This window comes from Patella vulgata, chromosome 2 (assembly GCF_932274485.2).
Source record: "Patella vulgata chromosome 2, xgPatVulg1.2, whole genome shotgun sequence".
NCBI classification, from domain to species: domain Eukaryota; kingdom Metazoa; phylum Mollusca; class Gastropoda; family Patellidae; genus Patella; species Patella vulgata.
In genome coordinates, this window is record NC_065880.2 from 71,308,848 (window position 1) to 71,334,135 (window position 25,288).

Sequence of the window (25,288 nt, forward strand, 5' to 3'; positions counted from 1 at the left end):
TCGCAGCGCAATTTGCGATACATATGTTGTCCGTTGCTAACCAAAAATTAAAATCTAACGTTTTTGATTCGCAGTTTTTGATTCGCATTTTGAAGACTAGAAGGCTTACTCAACACTTTCAACGTGTATAAAATGTTGAATAAAATTTTATAAACAAAACTGAATTCTCCGCGTGACATTTTCTTCTCGAACTACCCAGACACAATACTATATAACACAGGGACATAACTCTATGAATAGGGACTATTAAACCGGAAATAGGGAATCAAGTAGTACCACTCACATTGCGAGACATCAAGTAATTATATCATATTCATTTTGAAAGAAATAAATCCAGTGTATCCCCCACGCATTGTAAATAAAATATAAAAAAATAAATACATGTTAACGTATTTTAAAATGATAAATCAAAGTAAAAATTCCCGTAAAATATTATTGTTTATATCGCGTGTGTCTAGTTAATCGAGGTGCGCCCGATTGAACAAAAATAGTAAACTAATACAAGATAAAAAGCAGACAAATTGTTTTCTAACGAAGATTTCTAACGTGACAAAAAATAACAATTAAATTGAGTGGAGCTTCGGAAGTCACTGTCAAGAATTGGCTTCAGACACAAGACCTAACTAAATGTCCACATCACATTCACAAACTGTCACAAGTACTTGTGGCAGTGCTAAAAAATCTAAGAATTTAAAGAATAATCAGAATGGAATCTAATCATATTTGTTATGAATTAAAGTAATATCTTGTTATTTAGGTGTTTTACGTTGAAACTGAAAAACTGCTAATCAATTTTTAAATTTGCTAATCAAATTTGGCAAAATTGGACTTTTTGATTAGCAGTGCTGCTAATCAACTGTGAAAAATTACCGACAGCCCTGCTTGCGTGTATGGGTCTTTAGCAGTGGGAGGAAACCTGAGGACCCAGAGAAAACCCACAAGGTTGGACAATCGACCCTACTCCTTGTCACGTACAACCGGGGAATCGAAATCGAAACCACGCCAGTGACTCAATGACAGACCTTATGATACAGCGTGCACGTGCTAACCATTCGGCCATCACCCCCCCCCCCCCCCCAAAAAAAAATAGGGTCAATTAATAAATTGCTCAATTTCTTTCAATGCCCAACCAAAATATTAACAACAACGAACCAGAACTTCTCTCTTCAATTTTATTTTTATGATTTTAAAAATTTATGTACAATAATAGATAAAATCAACTGGTTGTATATTTTAATATCACACACACAATCTAAGAACATAAAATGAAAGTTTCTATATTCTACACTTTTAGTAAATATAAAACTTCTGAGTTAAAACATAACAATTTATACACATTTAAAATAATAAAATTTCTTATTCTCATACATAAAATCTTCTTTCGGACTTGAAAAAAAAAAAAAAATACTTTCGGACTTACATAATAAAATATGTTGAAATGTACATAAAGCTGGGAGTTTATTGTTTTATTTCATTTAGTAACTTGTCCCTGATGGTTTAAATATCTTTTGTTATTATGACTAAGCATGAACTAATATCACATTACGTTGTATTTACTTCTTTAACTCAGCCATTCTATTTAATGCACTACCAGCTCGGAACCATGCAATCTGGCCTTCATTCATTGTTTGTTTTAATTCTATTTTATCTACGGAACCATCTTTGTGTTTTACTTCACATTGTACTGGCTGAAAAATAAAAATACAGTTGGTTTTGATCTTCTTGAATCATTAAATGAAATGAGGTTTACCATCCTACTCTTTGGCATCTTCCAGGCTAATGAAGACAGTTGTGATTTGCCAGACTACATAAGATCTAACAGAATATCAGACTAGGTGGCATCAGTTATATTTTTCACAAATCATTTAAGGTATAAAAAGATTAGTGGACTATGCCTTGGGGTAACTGGAAGAGCTGTGCTTTCATTGGCCATTTACAGTACACAAGTAAGAACACAACACAATGATGAAACTTATCAGAAGTTAAGTAAAACTGAGTTCAGTAAAATATTGTATAGAAACAGAAAATGAAAAGACAACCTAGACTTTATCTCTTACATTTGAGTTGAAAATTTAACAAATGTAAAAGATAATGTTATTATTCTTTTCATGAGCAAAGTGATTGACTGATTATGTGTCACTCAAAGATTAAGATCTACATGTATCTTCAATAACCCAACCTCAACCGAAATGTAATCGTATTAATATGAATTGTATGTAAATGCGTGTCTTATTGTCAATATGAAATTATTTGTTACCAAGATGGTGTAATGATTATATATAAGTTACCTTTCCAGGTGCAAGGTCTGCTAATCCTAATAAAGAGATTCTATCAGACGGTTGAATCTTATCATAATCTGAAGGGTTGGCGAAGGTAAGAGGAAGTAGACCTTGTTTCTTTAAATTAGTTTCTGCAAATAAAAGTAAATAAGAGCATTTTGATACACGGTGGAATGTAGTGCACAAAAAGAATGAAATATTGATCAATCTCATTAATTTTTGTTCTTACATGTATTTCATCAAAACAAAATGAAATGGGGCTTAACAGTCTACTTTTCTGATCCAATCAGGCTAATGAATGAAATTTTCCCAGATCTTCTGCCTACACTCCATCAAATTTCAAATGCCAAGGGTTTTTTTACGAGCATGCCAATGTTCACATAGAGAGATCCATGCTGGGAAATCCTGAGGAATTTTTTCAGCCAAAACTCCAGGATCCCTAGGTTAGTGAGCCAGCACCTTAATCACTGAACTACTCATCAAAACAAAACTTTGATTTTAAGTAGACTGAAATATAGTAATTTTAAACAAATCATAAAAAATTGAAACACAGTTTCAAGTCTCAGAATTACCCCAATCACACTGAATTATAATATCTTGAGAAATTTCTTTTATTTAATTTATGTGATCAACTTACCATGAATTCGGGCAAATGATTTAACGATGATAGCTCTTCCACCAAGATGTCTAGGTTCTAATGCAGCATGTTCACGACTACTACCTTCACCATAGTTCTCATCACCAATAACAACCCAGGGGATTTTCTCAGCCTATCATAATAAACAGACTCAATAAAATATATATAATATTTTCTCATAAACAGATTACCTGTCTTTATATTCTCAGCTTATAAACAAATTAAATAAAATTCATATTCCCAGCCTATCAAATTAAACAGGTTCAATAAAATATATATAATAATATTTTCTCATAAACAGATTCTCAGCTTATCATAAATAAATTAAATAAAATTCATATTCTCAGCGTATTATAATAAACTAATTGAATAGATAAACGTCATATTCTGGAGGTGATTATTGACAATCATTTCAACCCATATCTGTGTTAAAACAATATATGTGTTTTTGTAGCCTCTACATTAATACGTCGGAGTATAAAAGTGTTATCTTGCCTTGTATTTTCTGGCTGTATCAGGGACTCCATCATATTCACCGGTAATTTGATGTTTGACTTTATTAATCTCACCATTTTCAGCATTTACAGCACTGGAAAAATGAAACGCCTTAAAATATATCTGCAATTTTGGAACAGAATGATATGTTGGTTAGGGGGATTGAAGTTTACTACCAAAAGGCAATTCTACTGCAGATCAAACAGTCACTCCTCAGTCCCCACTACCCCAACAAGAATTTGTGAATTGCCATAAATACACACAGAAAAATAACTAGATATTATGTTGTAACGTCCTTATGAACAAAATTTTATGATAAAGTTCAATACTTTCAGAGGACTTGATTCATTCAATCAAGACATGTTGTCCTTGTTGGTCCAACTAGTTAGAGGACATGTAAGCTTTGCATCTGTTTTCCTAACTACAAAATCTATACTATCATATAAAATTATGAAGAAAAGAATAAATATTTACCCAATCAATAAGTTATTAGAGATATTATCTAAATGTCCTCTATATTTCAACCACTGACCAGCAGCACTGATATGATCTGTGGTACATTTACCTTTAGCCTGAAATAATAAACATATTGTACGATCAGATGTCATCAATATATTATTTCTATTCAAATTGATCTGTTGGTCAAGATACTGTCAGTAGTTATTAATGAACTAAAACGGTCAACAAGAATCAAGATACTGTCAGTAGTTATTAATGAATTAAAACAGTCAAAAGAAAAGAAAGTGGATTGTCAACTGTATAAAATACGGGGAAAATTCTGAGTACTGACAATACAAGAGAACAGTTCTCTGGACACAAACGTCACTTGTTTACGTCTAGACATTGGACATCCAGGCAGAATAATCAACTGTTCGTAGCACATTGTGGAATATTGGAGATAAACCAAGAAAGCAACATTGCAGTACGCACAATATAAGTGGTTGGTTCTCAAGACACGACTTCCAATTGCTTTAAGTCCTGAAGTCAGATGTCTTGGTCCCACAAACCCAGTGTATAGATCACAGAACATTCAGTGTTAATCAAATTTCAACATTGTCTGCATTATAAATGTAGATGTGGGACTTATATAAAGAATTGCATGAAGTAGTGACTTTTGAATACCTTAATTAAAATGACCATATCTGTAAGATCTTTGCCATCCCATTTATCGAAGGGTGATAGAAGTTGCAATCTCTGTGAATCAGGTGAAACATGAACTTTAAGATTGGAACCATCTGATGGAGGAGGTTGGTATGTATCCTGACCAGGATCAAATCCTTTAGCAGGTAATTCATCACCATATGGTGATTCTAATTTAAACTTTGTACCTGTAAAATAAAATACAGAATTTTTAAACAATAATTAGAGGTTTGTTTTCCCCAGTTTCTCTTTATATGAACAATCCCACCAAATTTCAAATACATTCCATTGAAAAGCTTATTTCTGTATCATACTCACATGCTTTAACAGTTAAAATGTGAACAGAAACATATCTCCACAAAATGCAATCAAACTGTGATATGGTTCTTATGATACAATGACCCATCACCCCAAGTTTTAAAGTATCACATTCATAAGATTTTAAAAACAGAAATGTAAATGAAGAGATAACTCCAATTTATTTATGTTTTCTATTGTTGAACATACCATCAGTTCCCTTTAATTCATCTCTTCTTGGATCAAAACCTAAATCACCAGCAATAGCCATAGCTGTTACTAATTCAGGTGAAGTAACGAAAGCATGCGTAGCTGGGTTGGCATCATTTCTACCAGTGAAATTACGATTATAAGATGTAACAATAGTATTCTTTTCTCCTTTCTTTACATCTTTTCTATCCCATTGACCGATACATGGACCACAAGCATTAGCTAATACAACACCACCAATATCTCTTAATGCTGCTGCCTGAAAAAATATAGAATATCCATTACAGATTATTTTAAAATAGTCTCTTTAAAATCCATCAGAACTTAACTGCCTTAACTGTTCAGCTCATTTCTTGGGGAAATTTATTGGTCTCAATGTCTCATCACCAATTATAAATTCTTTCTTTCAGTTTAAATAGCTAATGGTCATTTGAAAATTGTGGCATGCTAACAATGTCCATTTACAGTACAAAAACCTACTAATCTGCTCATTCTATCCACAAGTAGTACAAACTCTGCAGTAGTCCTCAAGGAATCGAACAAATGCGAAAGAAAAATAGCTTACTCAAAGTAGGTCAGGGCATGGATCTTCTCAATAATAACAATGTGCATTTAAGGATATTTTAGATTTGCTATTATATAAAATTAATCGTATTGATTAGTGAGTGATAATAAAGGGATGGGGAATGAGTTATGAAAGGTGAATTATTATTCATATTTTGGTGTAATAAGACAATAAAATGAAGAACCCTACCTGTCCATCACGTTCAATTGTAGCACGAATCTGTTCTGAACCAGGTGTAATGGTAAAAGCTGCTTTAGATTTTAAACCATGTTTTAAAGCTTGTCTAGCTATACTTGCTGATCTAGACATATCTTCATAACTACTGTTAGTACAACTACCAATTAAACCTGTAAAATAAAACATAACCACAATTAAACCTATAACAAACTAAACCGTACTATTACTTCTTATCAATAGCATCACTCTTACCAAAATCAGATGCAGGGGAGACAACTACATGTTATAACAAAATACTGTTTTATCATGCCATTACGAACCCAACAAGAAAGAAAACCCAATAAACCCAATAAACATTTCATGAAACCCAATAAACATTTCATTTTTCTATCTCATTTCTGAAATACAAAACAACTCACCAACTTTGATTTCTGCTGGCCATCCTTTCTCTTGAGCAACCTTTCCAAGTTGTGATACAGGATGAGCTAAATCAGGAGTAAAAGGTCCATTAACATGTGGCTCAAGCTGCAAATAAAATAAACAATATTATCAAATTTACCACTATAAAACAACTAGATGCTTCTTCACACTATGGACTCATGACATAAGTTTCCACTTCAAATATAACTGATTGTTGTCTCACATCTAAACATTGCTAGAGATCTATATTTGAGACACAGAAAATACAATTATGTCCTTTAAAACGTGTGAGACATCTTTAATCCTAAAATTCATAAATATCTTAATTAAATAATCAACTTGAACACATTTTAGTGTAGATAAAGCTGTGAAAAATTAGACACTAAAAATGTGGCTTTAACATTGCTATCTTAGAACACAGAGAAAACCCAGGGGATTGGGCAGGCAAGTCTACTCATTGTCATGTACAAGGAGGGCATCTAACTCAATGACAGATCCAAGATGGACGCCTTAGACCATTTGTACACCCAGCCTCTGGGTACCAAACCCCCAAAAGATTTTTTCAATAGAAAACTTACTGTATCAAGATCAATCTCTATAACTTGATCATACTGAGCATTAGGATCGGCAGTTAATATACCCTTATAATTATTGGCTAGATCAGCAATATCTATAAATAAATTAATCAGATCAATGTAGATTATAAAGATGATTTTATGATAAAATGTGAAATATTTATTGAATATTTCTAAGGATCAGGGTTGTAACATTGCCTGTTTTCATTGAAGATTTAACTGCTGTATTTGTTTGAATATGAAGACCTTGGATGTAACATACAATTTGTATCGTTTAACCAGTCCTCTGATCTACACCCCAACCACCCTAAAAGACTTTACAATGGAATTGGGTTTGGATATGACCACTGTAATGTCATTTTCTATAGTGACAGGCATTGTTAGGCACAATTTGTCTGCTGCCTGTCATTTTGTCTGCCACAGATTTGTCTTTTTTTTTCTGTGTTTTTAAAAATATTTGTAATACATGTTTGGCATAAACTTCAGAATGGTGGGTACTACTAGTTCATTGGTGCCTGACATTTCGTAAGGTAGAGCTTACAAAAATACATTATTTAATTTTAAGGCAAGGTGGGAGGAGTTATTAATTCAGACTAATGCATGTCCTACTACCAAAAGACCACTAGAAGTTGAAAAGGCACTTGAAAATCATGACAGTTCTTTTCTGGCATTGGACTCACCAAAAATCATGTACTATGTTATTAACAGTAGTCAACTTACCAGCTCTACTTGTAGCTTTAAGATAATCCTGCATTCTATGATTGTAAGGAAATACTGATGTTGTTGCTCCAATCTCAGCACCCATATTACAGATTGTTCCCATACCTACAAATACAAATATATAATCCCTTTCAATAATCACGGACATGGTTCTGAAAAAATTATATGGCACCATCTATAAATGAGGTTTACCCGTAATGAGGTATTAGCACTTAAGAGAACTATGCTAACAAAACAAATAGCGATTTGACACGACTAGCCTATCAGATCAGGACATCAGAAGTGTTTAAATTTGATTGGAGCCAAAATAAACGACCAGCAGATTAATTTCTAATAAAAGACATAACTTAGAAAAAGTCTTTAAGGAGTTCAGCTGTGACTAGTGCTAAACTTTTTCTATCAAAATAGTCCAAGGCTTGAAAATTCAATAATTAAGAGTTTGGTTATTTTTTAAATGTAAAATGCTATTAAATAAGTTATATTCTTGTGAAAATGATAACGTCTCTTTATTAAATGGATTTTTATCAGGTAATTTGAATCTGTTCAGAATAAAAATAAAGTAATTATTTACCTGTACAAGAGATAGAATCAACACCTGGTCCAAAATATTCTACAATAGCACCGGTACCACCTTTAACAGTTAAAATACCTGCTACTTTTAATATGACATCTTTAGGTGATGTCCAACCACTTAATTTACCAGTTAATTTAACACCTATAACCTAGAAAATACAAGATAACACTAACATATGAAAAATACTTACTACAATAAACGACATACTGGACTCAATTATAGATTCAACAAATCAAAAAAAATTCAATTCCCTTCAATGCAGTGAAGTATTTAAGGACCGTGTACTATGTGGCAAGATTGGGAGTTGAGCTACAAAACATCACTTCTCTAGCTTTTCAGGGAACCAAAAAAAAACAGTTTTTACATGTTCCCATGCCTAAAGGGAAAATAGTCATAATTTACCGAAAATAAGGGTCTTTGAAAGCTGATGAAACAAGGATATTAACAAAACTTCTGTTATTCCACGCCTTTTATCAGCTACGGTTCTATAATCTCGGTCTAATATTTTATCCAAAATGAACAATACCATTATAGTAATGCTGGATAAACAAAGACCTTCAACTGACAAAATACAGAATTTGTTTGATGTAACCCACCTTAGGACATTTTAACTCCCAAGGAATATCAGCCATTACATCTACAGCATCAGCTCCACCAACACCAATACAAACTCCACCTAGACCACCTGAAATAATACATAATATTTTTTAAAATAAACCAGCAGTCTGCATTTATTTGGCAATTTTTAAGATACAGTACCATAACATTTTTGTTCAATGATTTGAGTCCAACATAATAGGTCATCTGTCATGACAACAGAAATTGATTATATTTCTTGTCCCATCCTTCATATGAATGCAACCTTCTATCACACAACTATACAAAACAGGGTTGCTGAAATTATTGGAAATGTTTCTATTATAAATAGACTAGTTTTACAAAAAATAGTTACCTCCATTAGGTGTATGACTGTCAGTTCCTATCAACAAAACACCTGGGAAAGCGTAGTTTTCGAGAACAATTTGATGAATGATTCCACTTCCGGGTTTCCAAAATCCAACACCATACTTGGCTCCTGCAGACGCCAAGAAATCATAGACCTCTTTATTCAAATCCTTTGAAAAAAAACAAAAAAATATCATAAGCTAACCAATAAATATTATACATATATCTTGTATGGTATGACATAAATTTTAGAATATAATAATAATAATACTTTGTAAGCAGCATAATACACGGACAAAACAAAGCTTCTGTTATTCCACACCTGTTAGCTGCTATAATATATTCTAGGTCAAAGGTCAGATCCAAACTCCACATTACAACTAGAGTAATGCTGGATAGACAAAGACCATTTCTACAAAAACACTATTCTTACAACTTGTACCCAGTTTGATGGTACAAGTCATAATTGTTGATATTACTAAGGATTTAATGTAAGAATAAACTGACTACAGCAAGACTCTTGTGTATGTATATAATACACAAGAACTTCACCATAATGCTACCCTCTGCCCCCTACCAAAACAAATGCTAAATGTATAGTGAGGTTCCCCTGTATAAAATACCTTTGCTCTTGATAAATCTTTCTCACCACCAACTTGAGCCTCAATTAAATGATCACAATGAATAGTTGATGGTACAGCTACTTTAGGTAAACCACTAGAAATAAACTGTAACATAGCCATCTGAAAAAAATTATAATAATTTAACCTACATTAAATCTACGAAATAAAACAACGAATAAACAGAACATCAGAAACTAAACTTCGTAACAAGAAATATTAAAATATATATTTTAATAGAGATAAGAGAAAAGGTGTTTAACTTCCACTCAGAACAAGCAATGTCACTCTAGGACATTGGGATTGTACAGAAAAGGGAAGAATGTGTTGTAGATTGAAATTAACTGGCATGGTAGAATGACAGTTTCTCATGATCACAGTGGTGTTAACTTCTTTAAAGGGTGACAGGAAACTAAAACACAATATAATTAACATTTCAAATTCAAGAATTCTTTAAAGTACAAGGTGTACATTTATTTCCATTACCTGAGCAGTGGCATCTTGCATAGCAACACGATCAGGCCTCAGTCTCAAATAGCTTTCACCTCTTTTAATATCCTGTAAAATAAAATAATAGTAAATTAAATCTCTATTATATACAATTTTATTCCATATAACAAAACCTCAATATCAAATCTAGATCAAACACTAGATCTAGATCAACTCAAGAAGATGAAACAAAAAGAGAGCTACATGTACATCTCTTGCTCTTTTAAAGTCATAATTCTCTGAAGATCCTTGAAATATCAAAAGCAATGAAGTATTGAAAGACAAGAGAAAGTGGAGAGCTTTCTTTTAGGATTTCCTATTTCTTTTCAAATTAAAAGGATTATTATTATTTCAAGCCCTACAACTTAAGATTTTACTCAATATTCTGCTCTTGACTTATGCCAATCCGGTTTCTTGAAGCTACATGAAAGAATTTGACTGTAGATGTTAGTGACATATTCACTACAATATACAGACAGAAAATTTTATCACTGTCACAGAAAGCTTGAAAATCTGATACTTGAAATCAAGATCTGAAAAATGGCAATAATAGGTTTACTTTTTAATAGATTACCTGATTTTTAGGGTCCTCCAAGTGACTGTAGACAATCTTTTCCGAAAGAGTAAGTGGTCTGCCTAATCTGAATACATACAATATAATCTAATATAGTTTCATTGAAATCTGTTAATTTCCTAGCAATACATAAGGCTACATGCAGGCCTACACTGTGACAAAGATTGATATGTGTAAAGAGAGAGAAATGGGGTTTAACGTCCATTCGACACAAACTAGTTCATTTCATAACAAACACATGGTTCAATTTTTTTAATAATTCGCTTGCGTGTAGGGGTCTTTAGCAGTGAGAGGACCCAAAGAAAACCAATGAGATTGGACAGTCGACCCTACTCCTTGTCATGTACAACCGGGGAATTGAAAACACGCCAGTTGACTCAATGACAGACCTTATCATACAACGCGCACATGCTAACCATTCGGACATCTAACCGCTCCTCTTGATATGTGTATTTGAAAATCTACATAATTGCGCTTGATAACGATATGAGGATACTTATGCCATACATATTTGATAGAACCAGTGATTGTTTCCCATATAAAAATTAGGTTGTGTAAAAAAATTTCTCAATAACTACTGCTAGCCCATCTTTCTGTTTATCTCAGATTACCAAAACATTTTTTTACAAAGAATATGTCAACTCTTAGAATTATTCAAGTTTATAACAGTATTTATTGTGTAAGTTAAATTCATTGAAATGCCTTAATTTAATCTTTGCTAAAAAAAAAAACCTGGGTTGAAACCAGTAAATATTACCTGTTCTTCACAACATTTAGTTTACTTTCCATTTTATCATAATCAATGTAGTTCTGTTCCATGCGACTCATCAACACCTGAGAAAAAAAAATGTCATCAATATATAATGATATTTATCATACAATTTCTATGTTGAGAAGTAAGATTAAGAATGTAATTAATATTTGTATAAATTGCAATCTATTTTAACAACGTGTATATTGTGTATATATATGGTGATTATATGAGAAAGGAGGCAGAGGTTATGCTAATCATGATAAATGACAAAAAATTATAAATCTATCAATTAAATGAATATACTGGAATATAATTGCATGCTCTATTAGTATTAAGCACACAGAAGGTAAGAGCTAATCCCGACAGTCATAAACAAATGACTTAACATGGCCAATGGTTGTTAACTCTGTAACTGGTAAGTTACAGTATTCCACAGGCGCATGCCCTGTAGACACAAAATTCTTAGCACTATAGGATTTCAGTTTAACTAAACAAAAGAGGGTTGTTTTGTGGCACATATAATCCAAGAATGTTGGAATCTTAAAATCTATGGCAATCCAATGTAATGATCTTAAGATGGGAATTATTTGAGAGTATGGTATTTTAGTGTTCTTGTTACTATTAATACATAAAAATATAAGATAATAAAACACACCTGTGCCGCAGCAGAAGATGCAGGGCTGGCATGAAACAGACGACATTGTTGAGCCAAGCTCGATAAACGAGCACTCTGAAAAGACATGAAATTCATACATTATTTAAATCAAATATCAACATTAAAATATTTTATCAAAAATAAATTAAGAACTAAACAATAAGGCTCCTATCTCCAAAGCCCTTAAATTCATAGACAATCCCAAAAATATATTTCTCCCACCATTGTGTTAATACATACATGTATCATAAAGCTTTAATTACAAGTATATGGGTCGCAATACTACACCATATGCTATTCTATGCATCCCACTGAATGGTCTCTCAGATTGTGACTGCTATTGATTATATTGATTACAATGTATGTAAAAGAACATCACATGCACTCAAAACAAAAATCTGCTGTGGGTGTTGTCAAAGGAATGCACAGAGCTTGTGTAATAAAATACTTCAACAATTTACCAAAACAAATTTTCACACCACTACACTACTGTAAATCAGATTGGTTATCTATATGTGATCGCTAGGTTGTTTACTATGGATGTTATCTAGACAGAATTTTTTCTTTCAGGGAATATTTTATTATCCAATCTATTTTAAGAAACCAGTGCTAACACTAATAAGGTTTGTTAGAACTTAAATATAAGGGTTATAAAAGAAAGAAAGCATAGGGCTCAGACAGTAGGCTAAACAAACAATTGTTAAATTACTTTGCCTTAAATCTAAATTCAGAAAATTGCCGCTTCCATTCAAATTCAGGGTTCTCAGGCAGAAAAATATGTACAAGGGGGGGGGGGGGACCTGTGCGCTGACGCGGGGTCTGGTGGGCGGTGGCCTTCTGGCTGAAACCCTGGCAAGGGACAGCTTGTGTTGAGCTTCAGCAACAAAATGTTTATTACGGGTAATTGGAGTCTATGAAAATCATCATGTGACTTGTTGTTTATTAGCCATATAAATATTAGTATGAGGGTTTACTGTCTACGACTACGGCGTTAGGGTTCCATCTATGTTGGGATTTCTTTTCAGAAACTAAAAAGAACTGGCGACTGGTTTCCTAAATTTCTGTCCTCACTTTGTATATATGGTCAATTGCCTTTCTGAATTGAACAATTTTCAAAGCCGGCAACGCTGTAATCTTGACATATTGGAATTTAATGGAAGGGAAGCCCTTATTCAATCATGTTTGGACATACTTGTTTTTTTAGAGAGCCATTTATATATGTATACATATAATATAGAATACGCTTCTGGGTTAGACCATGAGGTAGCAAGGAAACTGTTCACGAACTAATTTACTAGAGTGAGTCTACTTTAGTTTTCTTTTCAAGGACGACCTTCGTTGGTTTCAAAGGCATTAGAATCTGAAAAATAAGGACACATTTTCTACCGAATTTTATCAAATGTTTAATGAAAATATGGAATGAATCCTTCGTCTAATAAAGGGACGTATCTTCCAATGATATTAAAAGGGTGTTTTCGAAAAATTTCAAAAGACTTTTTACCTTTTTTGCGGCTTCTTTCAGCACATAAGCCATGTTCACAGGTTGATGGTTGTTCAGCAATGTGACGTCATTAAGAGTAAACTCGCCTCTTTTAAAACAAGAATAAAGTCAAGGGAGTTAACTCCGCTGTAATCTCAAATGACGCTAATCGTATTGAAATTGCATTAGAAGTAGTTAAGTAGATAAGACGTCCCTTTGTCTTATATATCCCTAAATAGACAATGGAAAATTTTAACTTATATTATTTCAACATAAAATTTCTATAGTGATGCTGTTTGAGTTTCGCTTTAAATATTGGCCTAATGAACTTATGATTATTTCTGAACTGACGAAACCCAAAAGCAACCAGCAAGAAACAGAAGTCCCGGGTTCAATTCAGTACCGTGTTGAATAATTATTACCTTTGTGTAATTATGTATAGACATTAATGAACAACCCAAAAGCGAAATATAAAGTTAATGGGGATTATATTCACGTTTGGGCAATTCTTCTTTTGTAAGAGCTTGCATGGCTTATGAGCTTTATAAATTTATTATTAACACACTTTAAGCTAAATAAATTGAACAAAACCCCAATCCCATACGAAAGAGTCTTACAGGATAATTGTAAATCCATACAGAAGTTTGCATGTTGATCCAGATAAACTGGTACAAGCTAGGGTTTATTCACAGAATCATCTGGTTGGATTGTGATATCTATGTCAATATTGGGCGAAGCCAAGAAATTTCGGGCAGATCGAGACTACGTGTTTCGGGCAGAGCAATAAGTTTAATAAGTCTTCTTTACGTTTGAATATTGCTGACATTCTTTATTGTCGAACCTCGTCGTCAAGCCTAGACATGTGACTGATGAATAGTCCGACAAACCATTAGTCTGCGGTGTTCACACCCGATGTCGTCTTCTCTTACCACAATCTAGTTCTTTTCTGTATTCATACATCTAATCGCTTTGAAGCCACGTATCTTGACATCGGATATTCGGAACAGAGAATCATTTGGATAAATCTAGATATCCGGATCTTCTCTCAGAATTCCGATAAGTATTTCGGCTTTCGAGGGACAATTTCTTGACAAAAGTCGCTCGGCACATCATTTACTGTGGATGTAAAAATATACGTTAAAACAACCAAAACTTCAAAATACATTGTATACTAGCATTACCACAAAACTTTTATATAGAGCCGTTTAGATCATACAAAATACAACACGGTAACGAAATGATATCGAAACTACGCCACTTAACACAATGACAACACTTGTAATCTAAGGCGCACGCATTAAACCGACGCCCCCACCCCCCTTAATAATTGATTTATTAGTATGGCGGTACATGTGCGTTCGACCCACATTTTAATGTATATACGAAAAGGGTCAGGTTTATGGTAGGTGTGATTATCTCCAGATTGTTTATTTTTCCAACTTAATTAGTTGATTGAAAGATAAAGTAGACAATAGCCCATAAATCTGTCAATATCCGACTATGATCGATGGAAGAAATGACATTAATCCGTCAATTGTTTTATTTCATTGTACATAATATATCCATCCTTTCATTGTTTTAATCAACTTCTTATGGCATCTTTAATTGCTTTCTTGATTTATGTCCCATTCTCGAGTTTGTGTTTTAATTAACAGGTTAATTGTATAAGATGCATGTATACTGTGCGGTGTATAAGTGACTCAGAACTGTAAGAAGTATTATTTGAAATTTGTTGAATATCGGGCGCCTGGCACTGCTTAAGGTTCAAATGAAATGAAATGGGGCTTAACGTCCCACCCGGGCAGCTAGAAACTACACCAATTACAAGGGGAAAGAAAGCACGCTGGAACATTATCGGACAACATCGCCATCGAGCCCCGGACCGCCCGGTTTTTCAGCCAGCGACTCACTTAGTGTGCCAGCGGATTACCCTCTGAGCCACAGTGGCTCCCTGTTTAATGATGTGTGTCGGTAATTCGACATTTACGTCATTATACAGAATAAGATTACAGAATACCTTTTCCCTCTTGTGTTGTTAGCCCGACCGACGTTTCTCGAATTTGGGTGATACATCTGTAGATAAAACACAACTCGACTGAGATAACTCAGACTTACACCGAAGGAAGCAAATGAAGTGAAATGAAATGGGGTTTAACGTCCTATTGTTCTGCTCCGAACTGGGCTAATGAAGACGGGCATACGCCATACAGTGTGCTATGAGGGAAATTTTGCCCGGACAGCGGCACTACGACCTACTGTTATATCGAATTCCAATTGTCAAGGGATCGTTTACGTGCACGCCAATGTGCACACGGGACCTGGGCTTTTCGTACAATCCGAACGACTAGACAGGCCCTCCGTTCTGCATCACTGACAAGGGGGAACCACGCCGGACGAACGAAGCAAGGTGCGGATATTTTTGTAACGTTTTAAAAAAAAATAGCACGAATGGATTAATGCGTGTGCTTTTAATCATAAATCATGTTATAAACCCTAGTGTCTTAGTTTTGACATCGTGGGTTTTCTCTGATCGTCATTAAAATAACAAGCGGTTGCTGTGCAAGATACGACCACATTTTGCAAGAGAGTACAAACTAAAAAAGGGCGAGTTTCGTAAGGGGTCATAGTCCAGAATGTTACTGTCCGGCATGCGTCAGTATCAAAAAGAACCGAGATCTTTGGGATATAAACACCCATTTTAAGTTTCATCAAAGTCGGATAAAAATTGTGACCTCTAGAAGGTCCACAATCTTGGTATTATGCTTTAACGCTATGTGCGGTCATTTTGACGGGAAGTTTCAGCCCGATTTTCAAGAATTTCGCACTCAACCGTATTTATGATATAACGGCGATACATGTAAACGGATTTTAAAATCGGATAAAAATTGTGACCTCTAGAGGGTCCACAAGCTAAAAGCGATTTTCCATACAATAAGGGGCCATAATCCACGAAGTTAGGTCCTATATTTTAATATCGAAAGGAACCGAGATCATTGGGATATAAACATATATTTTCAGTTTCATCAAAATCGGATATAATTTGTGACCTTACATATATTTTCACACTAATTGCGTATGAGAAGCGGCCATTTTGTCCGGCAATTGCGGTCCGATTTTCACGAAATTCGAACTCAACCGGCCTTATGGTGTAACGGCGATATATTTAAACGACTTTTAAAATCAAATAAAAATTGTGACAGCTAGAGGGATCATAAACCTTGATATTACATACTTTCTTTTTTTTACACTATTTGCATAGGAGGACCAGCCTTATTGTGTAACGGGGATATATTTAAACGACTTTTAAAATCAAATAAAAATTGTGACAGCTAGAGGGACCATAACCTTGATATTACATTCTTTTTTTTTACACTATTTGCATACGAGGAGCGGCCATTTTGTCGATGAGTTGTGGTTCGATTTTCACGAATGTAACGGTGATATAGTTGAACGGTTTGTAGAATCGGATAAATTGTGACCCCTAGAGGGACCACAAGCTAAACACGTGATTTCCGTACAACCAATGGTAATAATCCAAGAAGTTACGGTCCGACATTTGCGAATATCGATAGGAACTGAGATCTTTATGAACATACTTTTCAAGTTTCACCAAAATCGGAAAAAAATTGTGACCCCTAGGGTGACCACAAGCTTAAACACATGATTTTTTAAAACAATTACAACCAGGGGCCATAATCCATGAAGTTGAGGTCCGATACATGCCAATAAAGGAACCGATATCTTTGGGATATAAACCTATATTTGAAGTTTCGTCAAAATCGGATAAAAATGGGACCGGTAGAATGTCCATAAACAAAATGTGGACGGACGGACGGACACACTGACAGACAGAGGAGACAATATATGCACATAGGAAAATAAAAATATACCATTAATATTAGTCACTGAATGACCCAGTTTTGTACTCTCCCTCTCTTTCCCTCTCTCTTTCTCTGAGAGACACTGGCACTGGAAGGAACACTTAAATAAAATAATTGACGTTGAAAATTACGTATAAAGTGGAAAGACAACTTACAAGTTGAATATCTAGAGGTGGTTTGATATATAATAGTATCTCAAGCCTGTCCCATGTAGGTATGCGATATAATTAGACAGCAATTTATTACAAAAAGTGACAGTTTCATAGCTTCGCCACACTCATAAAATTTTACGCTCCGTATAATATTGTTAAGGCGACATGTTAGGATGTATGCAAGAGGCCAGAAAATAAAGAACGTGTTGTTGGAAAAATGATCATCCTATCCCAACTAGAACTAGACTATGAGAATGAAACAAGAAAACAATATTTCATGATTAATATATTGACTCAAAAGTTCGATTTAAAGAAGAAGGCTACCAGGTAAGAAGTGTTATTAATATTTTTATATACACCTATGTCATATTTTATACATGCTATAGATAAGATAAGAAAGTTAACCCGATTTAATACATGAAATATACATTAGCATAATATCCATATATTTATTATGCTACCCCCAAATCACATTTGAACTCAAGACATATTGTTGGTTTAAATCTATTAACAAACAAAATAAATAAGAATAAAATCGGTATATTCAGAAAAATATGCCACTGTGTACAAAAGTATGTAAATGTTCAAACAATTTGAAATTATTTTTGACGACCGTAGTTTCCGGTTAAAGTTAACCAGGATTATCTTTCAATTTAACCTTGGAAATTGAAATACTTTACGTTATCTCGATCTGATGCAATAAAATTTCCTTTTTTGTTTAGTTCATATCATTGACAAATGTACGACCCCCCCACCCCACACCCATCTATTTTCGTCACCCATTCTAAAATCTCAGAAACGTTGGAGTATTGGGCGATTCACGGTCAATGTTTAGGCCATGGGGAATATTGCTACTGGAGAAATAATAAGCGACGTAATAAATTAACTTTGACCACTGTACAGCGCAGTGGACGCTTACGGCTAGCCCCCGGATCCATTCACTTTTTTTAATTGTTTATTTGTGTTTTTGTGAGTATGATGTCTTGTCCATGTATTTGTATTTGTGTAAATTATGTGTGGTGCAGTCCCCCTGCACTTACTATTTGAATCTGGATAGGAACCCCCCCCCCCCCCCCCCACAAACACCCCTGAGCGAACAATCTAGTATTACCCAAGAAGACCCCTGATATATATCGGAAATGCCTCCCTATAAAGCTTAGATTACACCAAACCAATCACCTTACACAATCTATATATTCCTTTAGGGTACAGTCAATAACTTGTCTGAGTTATTATACTTTTTTATTAAAGAAATGAATTTTTATATTTTATTTCAGGTAAAGGAAAATGTGGAGTGATAGCCCAGGGCCATATTCAAGTCAGGATCCAATTTTATGTAATTTATCAGATACTGGAAGTATTGTTAGTAAAAGTGGTCACAGCAATGTGGCGTCAATAAGTGTACCAGATAGAATAGGTCGATATCTGGATGACATCTACACAACTCTTGTCGATATAAAATGGCGGTGGAATTTGTTGATATTTTTTGGAGTTTTTACGTTTTCTTGGTTGGGTTTTGCAGCTTTTTATATCATGTTGTCCAGTGTTAATGGTGACCTTGACGATGAACACCCCGACAACTGGAAACCTTGCGTTACCAACATTCGATCTTTTGCTTCAGCTTTTCTGTTCTCGATTGAAACCATGACAACCATTGGTTATGGATATCGGTACGTAACGGAAGCTTGCCCGGGAGCATACCTTGGGGTGCTTGTTCAATCTATCATTGGTGCAGCTCTTCAGATAGCGCTTTCCGGTTTAGTTGTTGCCAAGATTCGAAGATCCAAAAAGAGAACAAATACGATCCTCTTCAGTGACGTGGCCTGTATCTTCAGTGATGATAACAAAATGAAATTAGCCATTCGTGTAGGTGACATGAGAAAATCCGACATAACAGCAGCTCATGTTCGAGGATTTCTTCTTCAGAAATTAAAATCCAAAAAGCATGGTAAAAGTATTCCAGTTAGCTATTTTTCTATTACTCTCCGATCAGAAGGAGGATCAGAACAACTGTTTCTTCCGTGGCCAATATTTGTTGTTCATGACATCGATGAAAACTCCCCATTATGGGAGATATCAAAAGACGATTTAATGATGGAAAACTTCGAATTGATTGTTATGCTTGAGGGTATCGATTCTTCTACAAGTTTATCGTTTCAGGCTAAGAAGGCCTACAAACCTAGTGACATTCAATGGGGGCGTCGTTTCCATGGTTTAGGGATTGTTACCGACGATGATGGTGAGAATTTCATAAGATTTGAGCTATTTCATGCAACGTTTCCAATCAGTACGCCAAGCTGTAGTGCCAAAGAAACCGATGAACGGCTGTCAGAATCTAACTCTTCGCCTGAAATAATCAGAAAAAGGAAAACATCTAGAACGGATTCAGTCAGCAGTGTTTTTTGCAGACGTAAAAGTATAAGTGACACCTTTCTTGGGCCCGAGTTTGAGGATTTTGATGACAGTAGATCGCATTCTTTACTCGAAACCGAGAGGCAAAGGAAAACTTCAAGAACGGAATCGGTCAGTAGTATTTTACAGACCTCCAGAAGTATAACCAACAACTTACTGGCGCCAGGTGGCAGTAGATCACCCTCTTTGATCCAAACAGACAGAGTGCGAAAGACTTCCAGAACAGAATCAGTCAGTAGCATTTTAAAAAGTCGTAAATATTTTAACAATTTACCCGGATCTGAGTTCGAAAATTTTGATGGCAGTGTATCGCCATCTTTACTCCAAACAGACAGACGTCGTAAAACCTCCAAAACGGAGACAATCAGCAGTATTTTGAAAAGCCCTAGACATAATACCAATACTTTATTTGTGCCAGGGTCTGGAGACCTCGGTGGCAGTAGATCACCGTCTTTACATCAAAGAGATAAAGAAAGAAGCGGTATTTTAAAAAGACCGAGGAGTGTAAGCGATTATGATGGTAATACACCATTTGAAGTTTGCAATAATTTACTTGTACCAGAGTTTGGAGTTTTAGGTGGCAGTAGATTGCCATCTTTACAACAAGCAGATAGAAAAAGTGAAAAAGAATCAAACAACCGTATTTTAAAAAGACCGAGGAGTGAAAGCGACATTTGGCCTCTGGCTGAAGATTTTGATGATGATACACTATTTGAAGATAGCAACACTGGAGATCTCCGTGGCAGCAGATCGTCATCTGTACTTGAAACACACAGAGAAAGGAAAACTTCAAATACAGAATCAATCAACGGTATTTTAAAAAGACCGAGTAGTGAAAGCTATACTTCCTGTTCTCCGGCTAAGGATTTTGATGGTGACAAATCATTTGATGCTGAAAATTATATTTAACATTCCGTACATATATATATAATCAAGCAATAAACCATTTTTATACGCCCACAAATGGGGTTTTAATGAAATGGGGTTTAACTTCCCTTTTTTTCTGAATCTACTGGGCTAATAAAGGCTGCAGTTTTTAACATTTTTTTATTCAAATTTGGTGTAAAGCATTGGAGGACGTTTCTCAGCTTTCTTTGACCTTCCATTCCGGAGTAACCTTTGTCGAAAATATTGTGAATGCGATAGATGCTACAGGTTTTAAAGGAACACGATAGAGGTTAGATTCCTTGATGGATCTTAGATTCTTATTAAATTCGGTCACATCAATGTTGCCCTTTCGGATAAACTGCTTTTGAGATATAGCGGCTGTGTGGGCGTATTTCCACGCTTTGCGTAGCCATCTTTCTATTCGGTATAGACAAATATGTTCTATTTCCTCCGGCCCCGTATTATATTTCCCCAGAGATAATTCTTCCATTTCCGTAATGCAGTTTTTGGTGATTTACGGAGAAACGCCCTTTCTAAATCGGAATCGCCCCACCCTACCCTCTCCAAATCCAGTCTGTTTCACATAGGTATTGCGAAGGCCTTCATCTTTAATAGCGAATATTCACTGCTGATCTGCGTGTTTTCAATCCGCTCCAAAATGAGATCTTATTAATGCTAAAACTGATACTTCTGAAAACATATTTTAAGAAATGTATATTTAGCGAAAACAATATATTCTAGGTTATACAAGCTTAACGTAGCCAGCGCCCACCGTCCCACCATATGTAATTTAGGATGTGAGAGACCAATACATATTGATCCTCATAGATTTAGATACACAGCGCTGATTAGTCTATCATTTCAAATTCCAGCACTACTTTTCATAGGGTAGGGATTGAAGATATTTCTTCACCACTTCAAAACGGCTGCATATTGAGGACAGTAAGTTACTGATTATGAAAGAGAGTTCAACCTTTGCCTAGAAAAATAAAATTACGCGGATCTATCGGGAATAGGATGCACATTTCTGTCCACGGTTTTCGCAATAGAATTCGAGTTACTGCGCCGCGCACTGATGGCGTCATTCGGCATTTTACACGATCGATCCCATTGCTGGAGTCACCCGGCCCTTACGCATGATACATTAAAATTTGATTGTATTTGTTAAAGTGAACATCGAAGTTTGTTCTAGTTATCTTATTATAGGCCAGAAGCTGCAGCATGGGCCAGGTTTTTATGACGTTTTGCTCCGCCCATCGGTGTTGTGGCTAAAAATATTTTTAAAAATTCAATAAAGTATCCAAGTTGCCGAAACGAGCTCATGTGCAATGAATAAGGACAGAAATTTGTTATTTGTATAATATTTTGATCATTAAACATACATTATGCAAGAGCTAAATCTGCCCATTGCAGGTGTTTCTTTCGACCTGAAATGTTATATAAACTATTAATTAGACATTTATTAAAATGAAAAGACCGTAATCAACTCTCAATGCCATCTTATGTTTTCGATTTTCAAAGGATTTGCATCTGATCTGCTGCTCAACGCTCATGATGATTAAATGCAAAAATGGATAATCGAGACTATGTGTTTTTATCGTACCGACTTTAGTAATGATGAATGAGGCTAGGCCTAAAATTCAATCGCTAATATTTCGGTTCAGAGTGGAGCAATTTCACTGAAATTTTCAGCACATTCCCTTCACATTATCTAGTTTTTAATTATAAGAGTGAGAACTGTCAGCTCTTTATCTAATCTTCTAAAAAAATGCCATCAGTCTAATTTTAAATGATTTTGGTTATTTTGTAAAATAACTATTTCAGCCCTTCCATGGGTATCGCCGGACGGTGGTAGTAACATAAAGTTATTACAGTTGTACCCGCTATATTTTTTTTTATGAAATTCAAATCAACTTTGAATTATTTCGTGCACGAATGCGGTACCCGAAGAGGTAACGATTAGTCTGTAACGGAATACAATTTAACTGCCAATCATTCTATGCACCAATGTAGTACTATGGTCTTTGCGACCATATTGTATCTTTAATTATTGGGTTCACATATCTAATGCACTCAAATAATAAGTGACGGATTTACACATAAAAAGAGCTATAATTTGGTAAACATAGCTGGTTCCGTGGGAATCAGAATATCATGTTTAACACGTGATTGAAAATTTACTAATTGCATCATACACTGTAACCATCCAATCAAATCTGTTAAAAAGCTTAAACCAGTCATTGAAGATTTAAATATCATTGAGTTCCGGACAGATACCATCTAATTTCCTAGAGACTTCCTCTGAATTCTCAGGGAGGGTAGACATCGCCTTGGTTCTTTAGACGACCATATGATGTAACCTTTCCTGAGTCTGGTTAGACTTTTACAGAAGTTGGGGGTGAGAGATAGATGCTAATTTTAAATATGCTTATGTAATCTATTATGCATTATAACCATATGTAAGCAGTGCTTGATATATAAAATGTAAAAACGAACAGTTGTATTGTTATTCCTGGTAAGACAAACCTCTTAACTAATAAGAAGATAACCGTCTTAACTTCTGAGATAGTAAGAAGAAAATACACAACGTGAGAAGGAAGCAAAGAAGATAACGGTATGGTTCTTACAATGTTCGACGTTCGTCAAAAATCGTCTCCACATCGAGGTCTTTCCCCGTGGGCAGTATACATCCTGATCACCGGCTTTTATTCCTGGCAACGGTGATGGCCAGGATAATAAAGATAGTAAGACAATGACATCACAGGAATACCATTCGCCCTATTCAGCCAGGTACGTCAGATGTATGATGTTGGCAGAACATTATATTACAACATGCTTATACAATAACGTTATCTAATAAGGCAGGACGTTTTATCGATTGCACTCGAACATTTACACATTTTTAATTCTTCTTTGTAAAGTGATATGTTTTTGACATTATAAAATCATTAATGATTGTGAGTATATAAAGTAATCATTATCGTTTATAAGAATAATACGTCATGCTTAGTTTTGATGAAACCGAAAAGTCTTAAATGTTGCCGTTCTTGTCTTTTGAGGTGTGGTATTAGCAAATGACATACTATTTGGGAAATTGCAGGTAAAGTTACACAAAACGATGTGATTGAATATAACTATGACAAAACTTTTGACTAGGAACGCCTGACTGTGCCATCGCCTGCTTGGTCCATAAGCGGGCAAGAATTTGTATATTGACAACACTGGTATATGGACAACACTGGTACGCTATTTTTGCTGGATTTTATTCTCAAAGGACATGTCAATTTGGCAAATTCAAGGACTGCAAACTAAAAGAATGGTGCACATCTACGCATGTGTGTTAATTTACTATAGTGTGATTTATGTAATCGTATGAATTTCTCCGTGGGCGTTTTATGCATTAAAATTTATCTTATCTTACGGTACACCGCCATTGCATTGTTGGTGTAGAATCCCAAAATTGTGGCTAAATCTATTTGCTAAGGCTAGCTCAATTTTTGTCAAGGTCGCCGAGATGTAAATAAGGTTAGGGCACGTGATTGTTGGCAAGGTTGGGGTTAGGGTAAGCATTAGGGCTAGGTCCAGAGTAGGCTACGGTTAGGATTACGATTAGCGCTAGCCCTGTTTACATTTCGTGACCTATGACGAAAAATTGAGCTGGCCTTATCATTTAGCACTAACCCTAAATTGTCGAAATGTAAAAGCAACCCAAATACATCTTACCTATATGTTACTGGAAATCAGGTGTTAGGCTACCCAGGAAACCGATAGGCCTGCCTCTTTCCCTACCTTTCAGAGAAAAAGATGGCCCAACCAGAACTTTGGGATCTGTCTAGATTGTTTTGAAATTGTCTAATTTATCACGATTGGAGTATACACCCAAGTCGCACCTACCCTTATGGGGTTTGGGTGTGACTATCTCATACACAAAGAGACAAGGATTTCGATTATTAGGTATCATATTGATAAAGCTCATTTTAATACATATCAACACCATCATAACGTAGTTGCTTCCCTTTAATCACAGTTCCAAATATAATTATTCTCGCCACTATTGAATTACCGTACACTAGTTTGGTCGCATGAAAATAAGTTTTGATAATTTCTAGTTAATTCTATACCATGTATTTTGTTACCATCTTTTTTTCATGACTGAAAACCATAGGCATATATAGTCTCCATTTCTTACTGGTCCACTAATGCTCTTAAAATTCTGAAATTGAAGGATTAGTATGTCTCCAGTGACCAGATCTAAACTGAGCTGTCAATTTTGTGTATTTTAGTTGTGAGAAATCTAATCTTGTGCGTGCTGGCATCTTAAATTGCACTATCACAGGACTTGCAATTGC

The 25,288-nt window shown here is 34.9% G+C and overlaps 2 protein-coding genes across 2 annotated transcripts; one reads left to right on the forward strand and one right to left on the reverse strand.

Annotated features, from left to right (window-relative positions):
* Positions 1–1,156: 1,156 nt before the first annotated feature.
* Positions 1,157–13,753, reverse strand: LOC126810619 (aconitate hydratase, mitochondrial). Its single transcript, XM_050535791.2, has 20 exons — positions 13,628–13,753; positions 12,127–12,201; positions 11,475–11,551; positions 10,718–10,784; positions 10,141–10,212; positions 9,658–9,777; positions 9,042–9,204; positions 8,686–8,774; positions 8,087–8,237; positions 7,516–7,620; positions 6,799–6,890; positions 6,220–6,325; positions 5,813–5,970; positions 5,059–5,317; positions 4,534–4,739; positions 3,886–3,983; positions 3,412–3,505; positions 2,917–3,049; positions 2,289–2,410; positions 1,157–1,688 (listed from the first exon to the last, which is right to left on the reverse strand). Exons 1-20 carry the CDS (start codon positions 13,658–13,660, stop codon positions 1,554–1,556), a joined length of 2,355 nt encoding a protein of 784 aa, XP_050391748.1. The 5' UTR covers positions 13,661–13,753; the 3' UTR covers positions 1,157–1,553.
* Positions 13,754–17,830: 4,077 nt separating this feature from the next.
* LOC126810349 (ATP-sensitive inward rectifier potassium channel 12-like) lies at positions 17,831–22,022 on the forward strand. Its single transcript, XM_050535353.2, has 2 exons — positions 17,831–17,966; positions 18,917–22,022. The coding sequence occupies exon 2, from the start codon at positions 18,927–18,929 to the stop codon at positions 20,958–20,960; it is 2,034 nt and encodes a 677-aa protein (XP_050391310.1). The 5' UTR covers positions 17,831–17,966; positions 18,917–18,926; the 3' UTR covers positions 20,961–22,022.
* Positions 22,023–25,288: the final 3,266 nt, after the last annotated feature.